This window comes from Vitis riparia, chromosome 3 (assembly GCF_004353265.1).
Source record: "Vitis riparia cultivar Riparia Gloire de Montpellier isolate 1030 chromosome 3, EGFV_Vit.rip_1.0, whole genome shotgun sequence".
In the NCBI taxonomy this organism is placed as follows: Eukaryota; Viridiplantae; Streptophyta; class Magnoliopsida; order Vitales; family Vitaceae; genus Vitis; species Vitis riparia.
Window position 1 is genome coordinate 19431122 of NC_048433.1, and position 12863 is coordinate 19443984.

The 12863-nt window shown below is 35.7% G+C and overlaps 1 protein-coding gene across 1 annotated transcript; it reads right to left on the minus strand.

Moving 5' to 3' along the window:
- Positions 1-305: 305 nt before the first annotated feature.
- On the minus strand, positions 306-1442 carry LOC117911032 (putative disease resistance protein RGA1). Its single transcript, XM_034825197.1, has 2 exons — positions 986-1442; positions 306-934 (listed from the first exon to the last, which is right to left on the minus strand). Exons 1-2 carry the CDS (start codon positions 1440-1442, stop codon positions 306-308), a joined length of 1086 nt encoding a protein of 361 aa, XP_034681088.1.
- Between the last annotated feature and the right edge of the window lie 11421 nt (positions 1443-12863).

The window sequence follows — 12863 nt, forward strand, 5'->3', positions numbered from 1 at the left end:
TATTAAAAAACCAGAAGTCCTATTTGTTTATATATACTCTTTTTATATTTTTATTAAAAAAAATAGAAATAATATATGATAGCATATTTGGATACACAAAAAAATCTAAAGAAAACAAAAGTTGAAAACAAGAAAGGAAAAAATAACCTTATGAGATCCATAGTATAAAAAATATGAATATTATAAATATAAAAAGAATATAAATATATTCTATAACTTTTAACAAACAAACAAATCTATTTCTATATTTAAATGAATTAAATTATGAAACCATTAAAACAAATAAAAACCAAAAATACCAGACATTACTTTGTTCCCAGGATCTGGTCGCCAATCACTGCTGCCAATATGTGCGTTGCTAATAGGAGGCCATGACATTGCTCTATAACCTCATCCTTCAGCTTCAACCTATATCTTGGAAGTAACTGGAATGAGAAGAAATAGCGGCAAAACCATATTTCCTCTATTGATGTTGATGGCAGTTGCATGTGATACAAATTGCGAGGGCCCACCATCATTCTTGCTTTGCGGGGGAGTCGGCTTGTGATGATAACAAGACCATCACCATCACCACCACCACCCTCACCATTTACAGATTTCAACTTGTCCTTTAACTTGAAATACCAGTGGATGTTGATGTCCCAGATGCCGTCCAACACCATCAAATACCTTTTACCCTTCAAAGCTTTCCCAAGATTCTCCAACAGCTCTTCTACTTCTACCCCATCATCCACCACTGCTGCTTCCTCACACTGCATCAACATGTCTTTTATCACCTCCTTGAACTCTACATCTCCACTCAGTTTCGGGAATAAGCATATCCAAATTCTGTAATCCCGGGAATACCTCCGATTGGATTGATAAGCGAAAACCATCTGGGCAAGAGTGGTTTTACCCGAGCCCCCAATCCCCACGATTCCAATTTCCTGAAATCCTTCTCCATTCCCCAGTCAATCTAAAATTGTGTCTAGTTGTTCATGAAAACCTGGAAAATCTGAGTAATCAAAATTCAAAGAGTTTGGTCTTGGAATAAGTGGTAAGGAGGTGAAGGATGAACTTGTGGCCATGTCGGCCATACCAGGAATAATCGTATCAGCCGTAGCCCTTAGCTTTCTCTTTATTTGCATCAACAACCTTCTGGTTTTGCATAAAAGCCAATGCTCCCCCACAGTGTATCCATGCATCGGACCATCCTTCTTCTGTCGGGATTCACGCTTCTCCGACAACACCACGCAGTCTTCTAATGCGCTGATGACGTTGTATAGACAATTCTTCAATCTAATGGGTGTGGATGCGGTGATGTCCTTTGCTTCCAACACATCTCTAATCTGTAGAAAATGAGAGCGAAGGGGGATCTCATTTTCTCCGCTGTGTTCCTCCTCCGCGTCTTCCAAGTCCAGAATGAACTTGTTCTTCAAGAACTGCAAATGATCAGCAGACATTTTGTTGATGATATTCAAAGTGATGAGGAGGAAATTAGATGTATTTGCTAAAAATATGGGGGTTTATGGTCTCAAATCTCAGTCTACCATACATATGTAGTGTATATCTTTGATTTTTTCTCTGTGAAGAAAGAATATTCTTGTGTTTGAAGGATAGGAAAAGAATAAACATCAGGGAAAAGAAAATGAGGTTGAAAGAAAAGGAAAACTCTTTATTGTTTTGAATATACCTCTGTGCCTAAGCAAAGACTCCTCATTATCCTTCACTGCGGTTTGATGAATATGCATTCCTTCCGCCATTAGCAAAGAATAATCCTCTTTATATTTTGAACATGAAGTGCTAGTTTTCCCCACCTCACAGGGTGCTTGAGATTCTCCACTGATAGACGGAGATGACTGGGTTTCACAAGAGACATCTTCCATGTTGAGCAATTCACACCTGCCATGCTTCAAGTAATCTTGAAGCAAATAATGGTGATAAATTAAGACCCTTCCATTCAATGATAATCTTCCATGTTGAGCAATGGATGTGATCTACCAAATAATGGAAGAGAACACAAGGAACATTTTGAGAAGTGAGAAAGGGAACACCCAAAGCAAACAAGTAAAGAACTTGGGAAACCCAGAAAGAATACAATCCTACTTTTGCTTTTCAAAGTTCTACGATTGACCATGCTTTCCTTACTTACACATAATCATTAATAATAGAAATAGAAAATAGTATAGTAAAATAACAAATTAAAAATAAACTACCTTGTGAAAAATTCTTCCTTAAAAGTTAAATTAGACTTATTCAACTCTTAAAATTAAAAGTTACATGTTAATTCGTAAAGAACACAAAACATGTATGAATTAATTTCATGTTATAGATGAAACAAGAGATGTACTAGTAACAGCCCCTTGTTGAATAGATTTGAGTTACATATATATATATATAGACATTTGAAGGGGGGTGGATATCTCAACCTCTCCGATGTGTTCTTCCTTTGCTCTTGCAAATCATCCATCAACTTTTTCTTCATAAACAATAGAAAATGTGTAGCCAATTTGATACTCAAAATGATCAGTATTAAAGATATGTGGGGCAGTTATGCATCTACTGCCCTTACATATATATAATGTTTATTATAGGCCTTCCTTGTTTTTGGGAAAGAATTTAATGTGTTTGAAGGAAAGGGCATAAGAATAAAGAAAAGTAAAAGGAATAAATTTTAAAAAGTAATAGTGTTTACCTATATCTTAAGGAAAGAATTCTCTTTATATTTTATAAGTGTTTATGTTTATGATTTCCTCTTTCTTAAATAAAGAATCCTGCTTAAAATTTTCTTATGAAAAAATGCTAGTGTATATATGCGTATACATATATATACTTGTAGCTTAAAGTTCAATTTTAAAGAAATCATGCTCACCCCTAGAATTCAATATATTTTTCAGGCTTTTTTTGTGTATATATATATTCTCATTTCATAATCAATCATTTTATAACTAGTCGAACATGTGTAGACTTTTTAATTTTATTTTTCCCTTTTTTTGGAGCATCTTTAGATGCTTAATTTCCTTTTGAGAGTGTTCATAAAGTTTTAGGAAGGTGCCTAACTACTATACTTTCATTTAAATATTAACTTTAAGATAGGCCTCTTTGAAAAACCTTGGTAGTACTTTTGGACAATTCAAGTGGTGCTTTTATTGAAAGTAGATTACAATGGACACCAGTGCATATAACACATCATGAAGAAGTAATGTATGCCCTAAGCGCAATTTCAATTGGTATGTTCCAATCCTTTAAACATCCTCCTTTGATCCAATACCTAAAGTAACGTAGTGTCTTCCAATAGTTTTCTTTCTATAATTTACGAATCTCACTCGATCCCTTATTATATATTTTATTGCTATTGAATCTACAATCCACCTAGCAAGACAATGAACAACTAATACATGTGTACAAAAATATGAAAAAAGAGATCTAGGATTTGGGTATACTTCTTTAGCTCAGTGCACTCACAAGCAAAGTCACCTTTTCATAGTTGTAGCATTTCATGTTGGCCTTATCCTTATTTCTACCCCATTTGCCTTTCTAGCTAGCTTTTTTCCTGATTTCCTTTCTTTAGCCCCAAATTTCTAGTTGTACCACCATGTTTTCTTGTCCCTTATGCTTAGGCTTATTAGCCTATTGTTGCCCCGCATGGACCACAAGTATGGTGTGTTGTACCCTTAAGCATTTCCCTTCTAACTTCAATATGGCGAGAAATATTAATAAAAGTTTTGATATTATCATTGTGTGTGAGCACAAGTTTCATTTACTCCATGATTCAAGCACAAAGCAAATAACAACTATGACTTTTTGCTCATATGTTAGGTTACTACCAATTGGCTTCAAGTCACAAATTGGGGTTGACACTGTCATCAAATGTTCAACCATGATGTATTTGAGGTCTATGACATATTACTTGAACTTGAAAGTGAGTGTTCACAACCTAGTTGCAAATGTCAAATCATAGGCAATCTTGAGCTTACTCCACATCAGTGGGGAAATTCTCAAACTCCTTTATTAAGTCATTGTGCATGCTACTCAGCGTAGTAAAACATCTACAACAGTCTTTTTTAACTGAGAAATTATAAGCTTCCATGTCACAATGGTGTTGGGTTGAATTCCCTTCTTCAAGTTGGGTATTAGTTAAGGTCTCTAAGACATCTTGTTCATTTAGTTGGTATTGGATTTTTCTATGCCACATAAAATATTTTTTTCTATCTAATTCTTCTACTTTTGTCAAATCAACAACAACGTTCTTAGTGGTCATTTTACTACATTTATTGCATAGAGTATGACATTAACATACATTTCTCAGTTTCAAATCAGCCTATGATATTTTTGTTAACATAACGAGATTGAGAATTTCGCAATGCTCATAATCATCTCTCATTGAATATGAACTAGAACATTATAACTAATTTAAAATTTAAATTTGTTTTTAAAACAATCCCAATATCCCTTAAAAAATATTCACCATAATATTAAAGAGAAGAAAAAAAAAAATCATCTACAAGTAAAAGTCCAATTTTTATTTTTTTTTTAAATATTGGATAAAAACAATTGATATGCAAATAGAAATTGCATGCATAAAAAAAATAATCCATAAATTCAATAACCTTATTTCCAAAATTCTTTTAATGAAAAAGGTAGCCCTTTGGGTTGAACTACACTTTTGTGCTTGCACATTTACGCCTACATTTTTTGGATTAGACATGCACTTTTAGGCAGTCTAGTTTTATGTGTTTGCATGTTTGGGCCTGTACTTTTGGATTAAATTTGCGCTTATGGACAATCCATTTTTGTGTTTGCATGCCTAGGCCTACACTTTTGGATTGGACCTGCACTTCTAGATAGTTCATTATTGTGTTTACAGGCTTAGGCTTGCACTTTTGGATTAGACTTGTGCTTTTGGGTAGTCTATTTTTGTGTTTAATTTCATGCTTAAGCCTATACTTTTGAATTGAACTTGTGCTTTTGAGTAGTCCATTTTTGTGTTTGCATGTTTAAACTTACACTTTTGGATTGGACCTATGCTTTTAGGCAGTCCATTTTTATGTTTGCATGCTTAGACCCATATTTTTGGATTCAATCTACACTTCTCATTTTTTTATTATAAAAAAAATATTCAATTAATGGAAACAAACATATATTTATTTCAAATAAATAAATATAAATGCAGACAAAAACAAGCCTCATCTAGCTCTTATTTCAATGTAAGATTAAAATTAAAATTATAGTCCAAATAAATACCTATGGAAGATCTTTGTAGTTTGAATTACAATCTCTAATGTTGGTAACGTCTTTCTTCAAAGAAACTACTAAAATTTCATATTACTCCATCCTCCAGATTCTAGGTGTAGATGGGCATCAAGAAAAACTTGAACGAGAGAAAATAGAAAAGAGATAGAAAAGCTCAAACCTTATGGAGAAGAGATTATTCGACTCACCAATATGCTTATCATTTATAAGCAACCTTATTAGTGAAAGATAAATATCCCAAACTAAATGGGTTATTATCTTTGTTCTATTTTTAACCAATTTAATTCAAAAACAAATTTTGAATTTCATGAAATCTTATCTACTTATTTATCCTCCTTTTTATTTAACCCACATGTGGATGGTGAATTTTAAAAATATCTAAACTCTAATAGTAAGGAATCAAAACTCCTTGAGTTTTTTGTAGAATAACTTTTAAGGAGGTGGAGAATGAACTTGCCGCCATGTCAATTGTAGTAGTTAAGCTTAATTTCTCTTTATTTGAAGCAATAAACATTTGGTTTTGCATATAAGCCAAGGCTCTGCTAGAGTGTATCCATGTATCGGACCATCCTTCTTCTTTTAGGATTCACGCTTTTCCAACAAGACCATCTAATGGCGTTATAATGATAATCCTTCATTTTTCTAATCTATAGAAAATGGGAGCGAATTAAGGGGGATCTTATTTTCCTCAATGTGTTCCTCCCCCTCGTCTTCCAAGTCTTCAATGAGCTTGTTCTTCAAAAACTACAAATGCTCAACAGACATTTGGATGACAATATTCAAAGTGATGATGAGGTAAGATGTATTTGCTAAAAATGTGGGGCTTTGTGGCCTCAAAGACATTAAGTCTTGTTTATATGTTTGCAATTATGTTTCTTTTAATATTTGGCCATATAAGTCTTTTTAGACAGTGACTTGTTTTCCATTGAAGATCAAGAATTGTAGTTCGTCTAACCAAGAAGTCATAGGTACGTCTAAAAAGGTTTAGATTGTAGCATACTAGGCTCTTACAAGGTATAAAAAGATTCAGTACCTTTTTCTCAAGTTAAAATAATTTTTATTGATTTTTTTAAGAGAAAAGAATCGTTCAAGCAGTCAACACCATTCAAATGGTCAAACCGCTTAAGTGGTGTAAGTCTACTCGAGTGGTCATACCTATTTTGTCAAGAATTTTTTTCACACAAATTGAATTTAGAACTCTTCCAAAACCTAAACTCTTTGAGCTTTTTGCCTATATATACTTCATTGTAACCTTTAAGGTCAAGAGATCAAAAATCTCACTTCAAGGATTCAAATATTGAATCTTGGTTTGAAGACCTTCATCACTTCAGCGAGGCTGAAGTGATCCATTGGAGCAATCAAAGGTTGCTGCATCACAGACGTGAATCAAGTTATAAGTATTGGAGAGTAAGTCGCGGCCAAGTAAATCTATGTAACTTGATTTCGTATGGTGGATTTAGATTAGTAGGTCTTATACCTCGTGGTTTTTATCTCCTCAGTTAGTGTGGATGTTTTCCACATAAAAATCTTATGTCTCATTGTTTATATATTTTATATTTGATATTTTGTTTAAATTTCCCATAATTAATAGAATTAATTATCCCTAACATCTCATAGGATAAAAGAATTGGGTATAATATATTAATATATATTGAAAATTTTAAAATCACCCATTCACCCCCCATTTGGGCGTTGCTTATTGGACTTTCGATTTTTCAATTGGTATCAAAGTAGGATAAGAAATTGATTCTTTATCCTATTGATTAAAAATCCTACTTTTATTGATCAAATTGTTTAAAAAACAATTTTTTATTGATCACATGGGATAAAAAACAACTTTTTATTGATCCTATAAGTCTAATATGGAACAATCTAAAAGTGATGCCCTTTTGAATAGTTCACCCTACTTTGATGGGAAATACTATTCCCATTGGAAAACATGAATGATGTTTTTCCTTAAAATGCAAGGCAAAAGGGTATGGAATTCATTAGAATACCCCATTGATCCTTGATGCTCAAGGAAAATCAACTAGAGAACTTAAACCTAAACATGAATGGGACAAAGCCGATAATGAAGGTAGTGAAATCAATGTTAGGACTTTATTTAGTATTTTTAATAGAGTTTGTTCAGATGAGTTTCATAGAATAGCAAATTGTAAACTTGCAAAGGAAGCATGGGTTATTCTTTGGGTCACTCATGAACATATATCTACTATAAAGATTTCTAAATTTCAAATATTTTCCATTAAATTTGAGAATATTAGGATGCATGAAAATCAAAACTTTTCTTCATTTTGTTCTGAATTAAGTGATATTGTTAATTGTTCCTTTAACCTTGGAGAACCTATTATGGTGTAAACCATCAATTTTGTCCTCCTAGCACATGTCTTGTTAGATACTTGTTCGATACTTTACAGTTGGCTCCTTGGTGGCCCATATCTACTCACGCTACTTACCTTTCTTGAGCCACCTTGGAGACTCTGGTTAAGGGATCGCCTAACCCCTTTATTGTGACCCTTGGCAGTTTTTATTTAGACTTAAGCTTTCCATTCCTTTTTAGGATAGTTCATAGGCATGTTTAGGCCACTTAGACAATATCCCGATCACTTTAGGACACTTAGTTCATTAGGCACCCACTTAGGCCCATTTAAATACTTCATTAGGCTTAACTTTTATATATATATAACTTTTATTATTCTTATTATTATTATTATTATTATTGTTATTATTATTATTATTATTGCATGCATTCGATAATTATATTTATTTTGTTCATTCATTTTCATTTTTTTACTCTTTATTTGTTTCTTGTTATCATTGTCATTATTATTATTATTACTATTTTCTATTTTTTATTTCTATTTTATTTATTCACTTATCTAATAGGAAATTGCTTGAATTGTTTAGACTCCAAAATGTGCATATAGTCCCCTTATTGAATGATGGAATTGTACAATTGGGTATCTCATTTTCTCTTTCATTTTCTTTTAATCATATTTCATTTTATTACCAATTTCATGACTGTCATTAGTTTTTTTTTTTTTTCTATTTTCTTTCAATTTTAAATCTTATCTTATTTTGTTTTGCATGAGGAGCACCATCTTGGGGAGTACAAGAGGATCGTGGGATGAATTATCCCCATACATTGACTCTTCGGAGAGCAATCACCACCGGTTGGAGCCTTTTTGCTTCACTTTTCTCTACGTCAAAAACCTAGGACCCATGTCAAGCATAAAAAGAACTTGAGAAAGGAAAAAGAAATGTTCTAAGCATGCATGACGGTGGCACCATAGAGTGACAACTAGATATTCCTCCTAGGGATCTGGGTACTTCAAGACTCGGTTATGGAAAATGCCGGAAGCATGGTAGGAAGCTAGGTCTTTTCTAAAGAGATGCCTCTCTTCCAACAGCGAGCATCACCTCCACAGGGGCGCCATCAGTTGGAGAAGACAAGCCTTCTTTATAGTAGTCCTCTACATGTCTACACTAATTCATCGCATCTCCATAGAAAAGCAACAACTCATCGAAGCCACACATAGACTAGGTTTTGATACTGATCAATCACTGCCATTATCATTCTCCACACTTCATCGCGACCAATGGCACACCGGCTGGGGAGGCACATCAAGAATGCATCCACTGGCAGTGCCACCTCTGTACCCGGACTTCTTCTTTGATAACAACAACGATGCTGCCCTGCATGTAACCTTCATGTCTGATCCAGGTTTAGACGACGTCAGTTTCGATTTCACCTCCGACGACCACTCCTCATGCACTGCCGACCACCGACGATGCGATCTCCTCTACCTGCACTGCTACACTGCCGTCAGAACCATCATCTCCACAGTGTAACGCTACTGCACTCCTCACCATCGCCGACCGAATCTAACATGGACGAAGACGCCTCTAATGGCTTCAGCCGCCGCCACCACCATAACCACCATCATCATAGTCGATAAAGCTTTGCGACCGCTGATCGTCGTTGCGTAAGTTCCAGCCCTACAAATGAAGGAGATGACTCCGGCGAGAGGCAAAGAAGGGTAGCACTGAGGTTTGGGAAACCTTCAATGACTGACTTCGGCGGATGCAGTCCGTGTTGGATCAGAATCGCACTTTGATTTAGCAGATCCGCCAGATTTATCACCTACGTCGGCACCTAAAAGCGGCTCCGCCTTCGCCAACCGCTCCTTCACCATCTCCGTATTTTGGATCACTGCGGACCCCATTGAACACGTAGAGGCTGCAAACGAGGTTTCGCACTGGGAACACGAAGAAATGGCATAGGCGACTGTTTCTAATTGGAAGAGAGAAGAGAATATGACCATGGGACCCACCTGACAATGTTCATTAGGTTAATAGGTTTCTTTTATTAAGTCAATTGAAATGGTAAGTGCCATCAAAAGTTTAGAAAGTGGGATTTCCTTTAAGGTTGGAAATACATCTCCCAAAAGAAAATAAAATATTTCATAAAGGTGGGCTGTCATAGAAATAAGAAGGTAAGAAATGGGCAGCGTGACAGAGGACTTTGGCTTTGAGGAGGAGACTTTTTCTTTTGGAGCAGGATTTCACATACAAGGGTGATCTTTTCTAGAGATGACACATCAAGAGAGTATTTTTCTGATACAATACAGGTTAGTTTTCAGTTTTTGATACAGTATTTTCTTTTTTTGAGGAAGATGGTTGAAACTTCTCGAGATTGGTAAGAGAAACTCCCTTTTGCATTATGGGCATACTGTACCTCTTTTCGCACCTCTACAGGAGCTACACCTTACTCTCTAGTGTATGGTATGGAGGCTGTTTTGCCGGTTGAGACAGAAATGGGTTCTTTGAGAGTAACCCTTGAGCAGCAGATTTCTGAGATAGAGTAGGCTCAGGCTCGGTTTGACCAACTTAACCTTTTAGATGAGAAGAGATTGAGAGCAACCGATCATATTCAGGTCTATCAAAGGAGATGGCTCGTGCCTTCAGGAAACGGGTTAAGCCTAGACCATTACAAAAAAGGGATTTAGTTTTGAGGATTCTCAGAGGTTTAATTGGAGACCCTAGAGGAAAGTTCAGACCTAGTTAGAGTGGGCCTTATGTTATTCGAGAGTTGACTCCAGAAGGGGCTGCATGATTGACTAACTTAGATGGAAACCAATTTTCAGAGCCTACCAATGTGGATCAGGTGAAGAAGTATTATGTTTGAGATTATGGTCGCAGGATGGGTGGCCATCATTTCGGTCCGCCTTACACCTTATCACCTTTATTAATATATTAAACCGTTGCTAGCCCATTGAGCCTCACGTGGTATGTTATAGCCTTATTTCTTTCTTATAGCCTTGATTACCATTTCTACACCCGGGTTGGGGCCCTTTGATGTATATGCATGCTTTGCTAGGAAAGTTTCATGAGCTTTAAACTTACAGGTCTATCTTCTCATTCTTGTTACCATCCCCTTATCGCCCCATTTGTTCTATTTTACTATCATCACATTTTCATTCTCTTTTTTGCGTTTATCATTATTTGCTTCATCTTATCTCTTCTATTTCTTGGGTTGATGATTGTTCACATCTTGGTGCAAAAGAGGGCAGTCATATCACTCCATCCATCCCATCATTTGGCATTGATTTAGAGATTTTAGTCTGAGAGGTTGTCTCATGGGTTGGGATTCATGTATTCATCAGTGGTTTGAGAGAGTTTGTTCATTCCTTGTATCTTTCCCATTGGAGTTCGATTTATTGATGATCAGAGCATGCGCATCCAAAAGAAGAAGAGAAAAAGCGCAATGATATGTTTGTATATGGTATCTTGCTCCATTGGGCACTTATGTCAACTTTTGAGGTCTGTTTATTGGGTATATTTGTCATCGTGGGTTCTTGTGAGATTTTTATATGAGTTTTCACTCCTTGAGCCACTTTTGTTATGCATTTGGAGTGTTGAGGGTTTGTGTGAGAGTTCTATGGTATCCTATGCTTCTCGGATCATGGTTGATATGTATTAGGAATGAGAGATGAGTAATCTTTTTACTAGGGTCTCCAGATCATTGTCTTACTCATCATTCCATCATTGGCGATATGACTTTCCTCTATTGTACTAACATGGGTTGATCATCATCTATTCTACTTTCTCATTGCCTTCTTTTATATCCCATTACCTCTTTCCAGATATTCATTCCACTTTTTATCCATTCCCTACATATTGATACACGTTTTTTATTTGATACCTTCTTCACATCATTCACATGTTTCATTGATGGTTTAACCACTCATCCTTTCTCTAATTTCACCATTGACATTTCCTTTGGTTACCTTTAGGTCCATGGCTCATGAGATTTTTTCTATGCATTACATCTTATACACGAGGGTATGGGTTTGATCATTGGGTATTTGAGCCTAGTTTCCCTTCATTTCTTTCATCCTATCACCCTGGCCTACGTTACGTCCCGTGTCTTAAGACCACCTTAAGGCCATGAGATCAGGCGTTATCTTTGACAGTCTTCACTTGGACAGGCTTTTGTAGACTGGTTGAAGTATAGTCATTATCATGTTCTCTTTTATGGAAGATACTTTTGGAAGCATTTGGTCTCTCTCTTACTTGACATATTGATGTTTGATGGATTTTTTTTTTAGTTTGGAGGTAGTTCATCGATGATATTGGATTCATCTTTTTGTCGACATCAGATATCCATACTGAGGCATATTCCCCTTTCATTCGGTTGAGATGAGCCCCTAGTGGAGCACTTTCTTTGAGCTTAGGCATTTTCATCGATTAGAGACCCCTAGTAGAGTATGTTGAGATGATATCAGTTCTAGTAGAGCATTGTTGAGCTCATTGACAGTTTTCATGATTCTAGGTTCCATCTGCGGAGTATTTCTAAGATAGACTAGTGGATTATTATTGAGTTGAAGACAATTTTCAGTGCAGTATATAGATCTTGTACATTGGGGTATATTATCCCATTTGGAGGTCACCAAATTCCCATCAGATTTAGTTAGGGATTCATCAGAGACGTGCTTCTACTCTCAAGATTAGCATATTCCTCATCATTTTGGTTATTCATTTGAGATCAGATTTAGAGAGTCTTCCTTGAGGTATCGGCTGATACTTCATTCTGATTTCTTAGCGGATTATTGTTGAGTTGGAGACAGTTGATTGATGATGTTGGATTCATCCTTTTGATTGTGCGTCAGATATCCACACTGGGGCATATTTCCCTATTTCTCTGAGGTTTTCTAGTTGTTGTTGGATGATATGACTATTCCTATCCATGGTTATAGAGATGTTTGATTGATTTTGATTGATTCTCTATTATACATCAGATATCCATACTGGGGCATATTCCTCTCTCCATGATGAGTTATGTTCGGGCAGCAGTATATAGATGGATGATCATTGTTGGTTGTTTATCTCACGACTTCAATGTCAAATATCGTACTGGGGCATATTCTCCTCTCCTTTGCGAGATTTGTTTGGGCAGTGGTATGAGGATGGATGATTAGTGTCGGTTGTTTACCTCATGATTTTGATATCGGATCTTATACTGGGGCATATTTCCCCATTTTCTTTGAGTATCCTTGAGATTGAGACAGTGGCCAGCTTGGTTTTAGATTTGAGATTAGTTTGGAGCTTTCGGCGATTGATTATATCAA

Excerpts from the sequence above, each read along its gene's own strand:
- LOC117911032 (XM_034825197.1), bottom strand. The coding sequence starts at position 1,442 with ATGTCTGCTGATCATTTGCAGTTCTTGAAGAACAAGTTCATTCTGGAC. Across the intron at positions 935-985 it reads TGATTACTCAGATTTTCCAG|GATTTCAGGAAATTGGAATC; the intron begins GTTTTCATGAAC and ends GGAATGGAGAAG.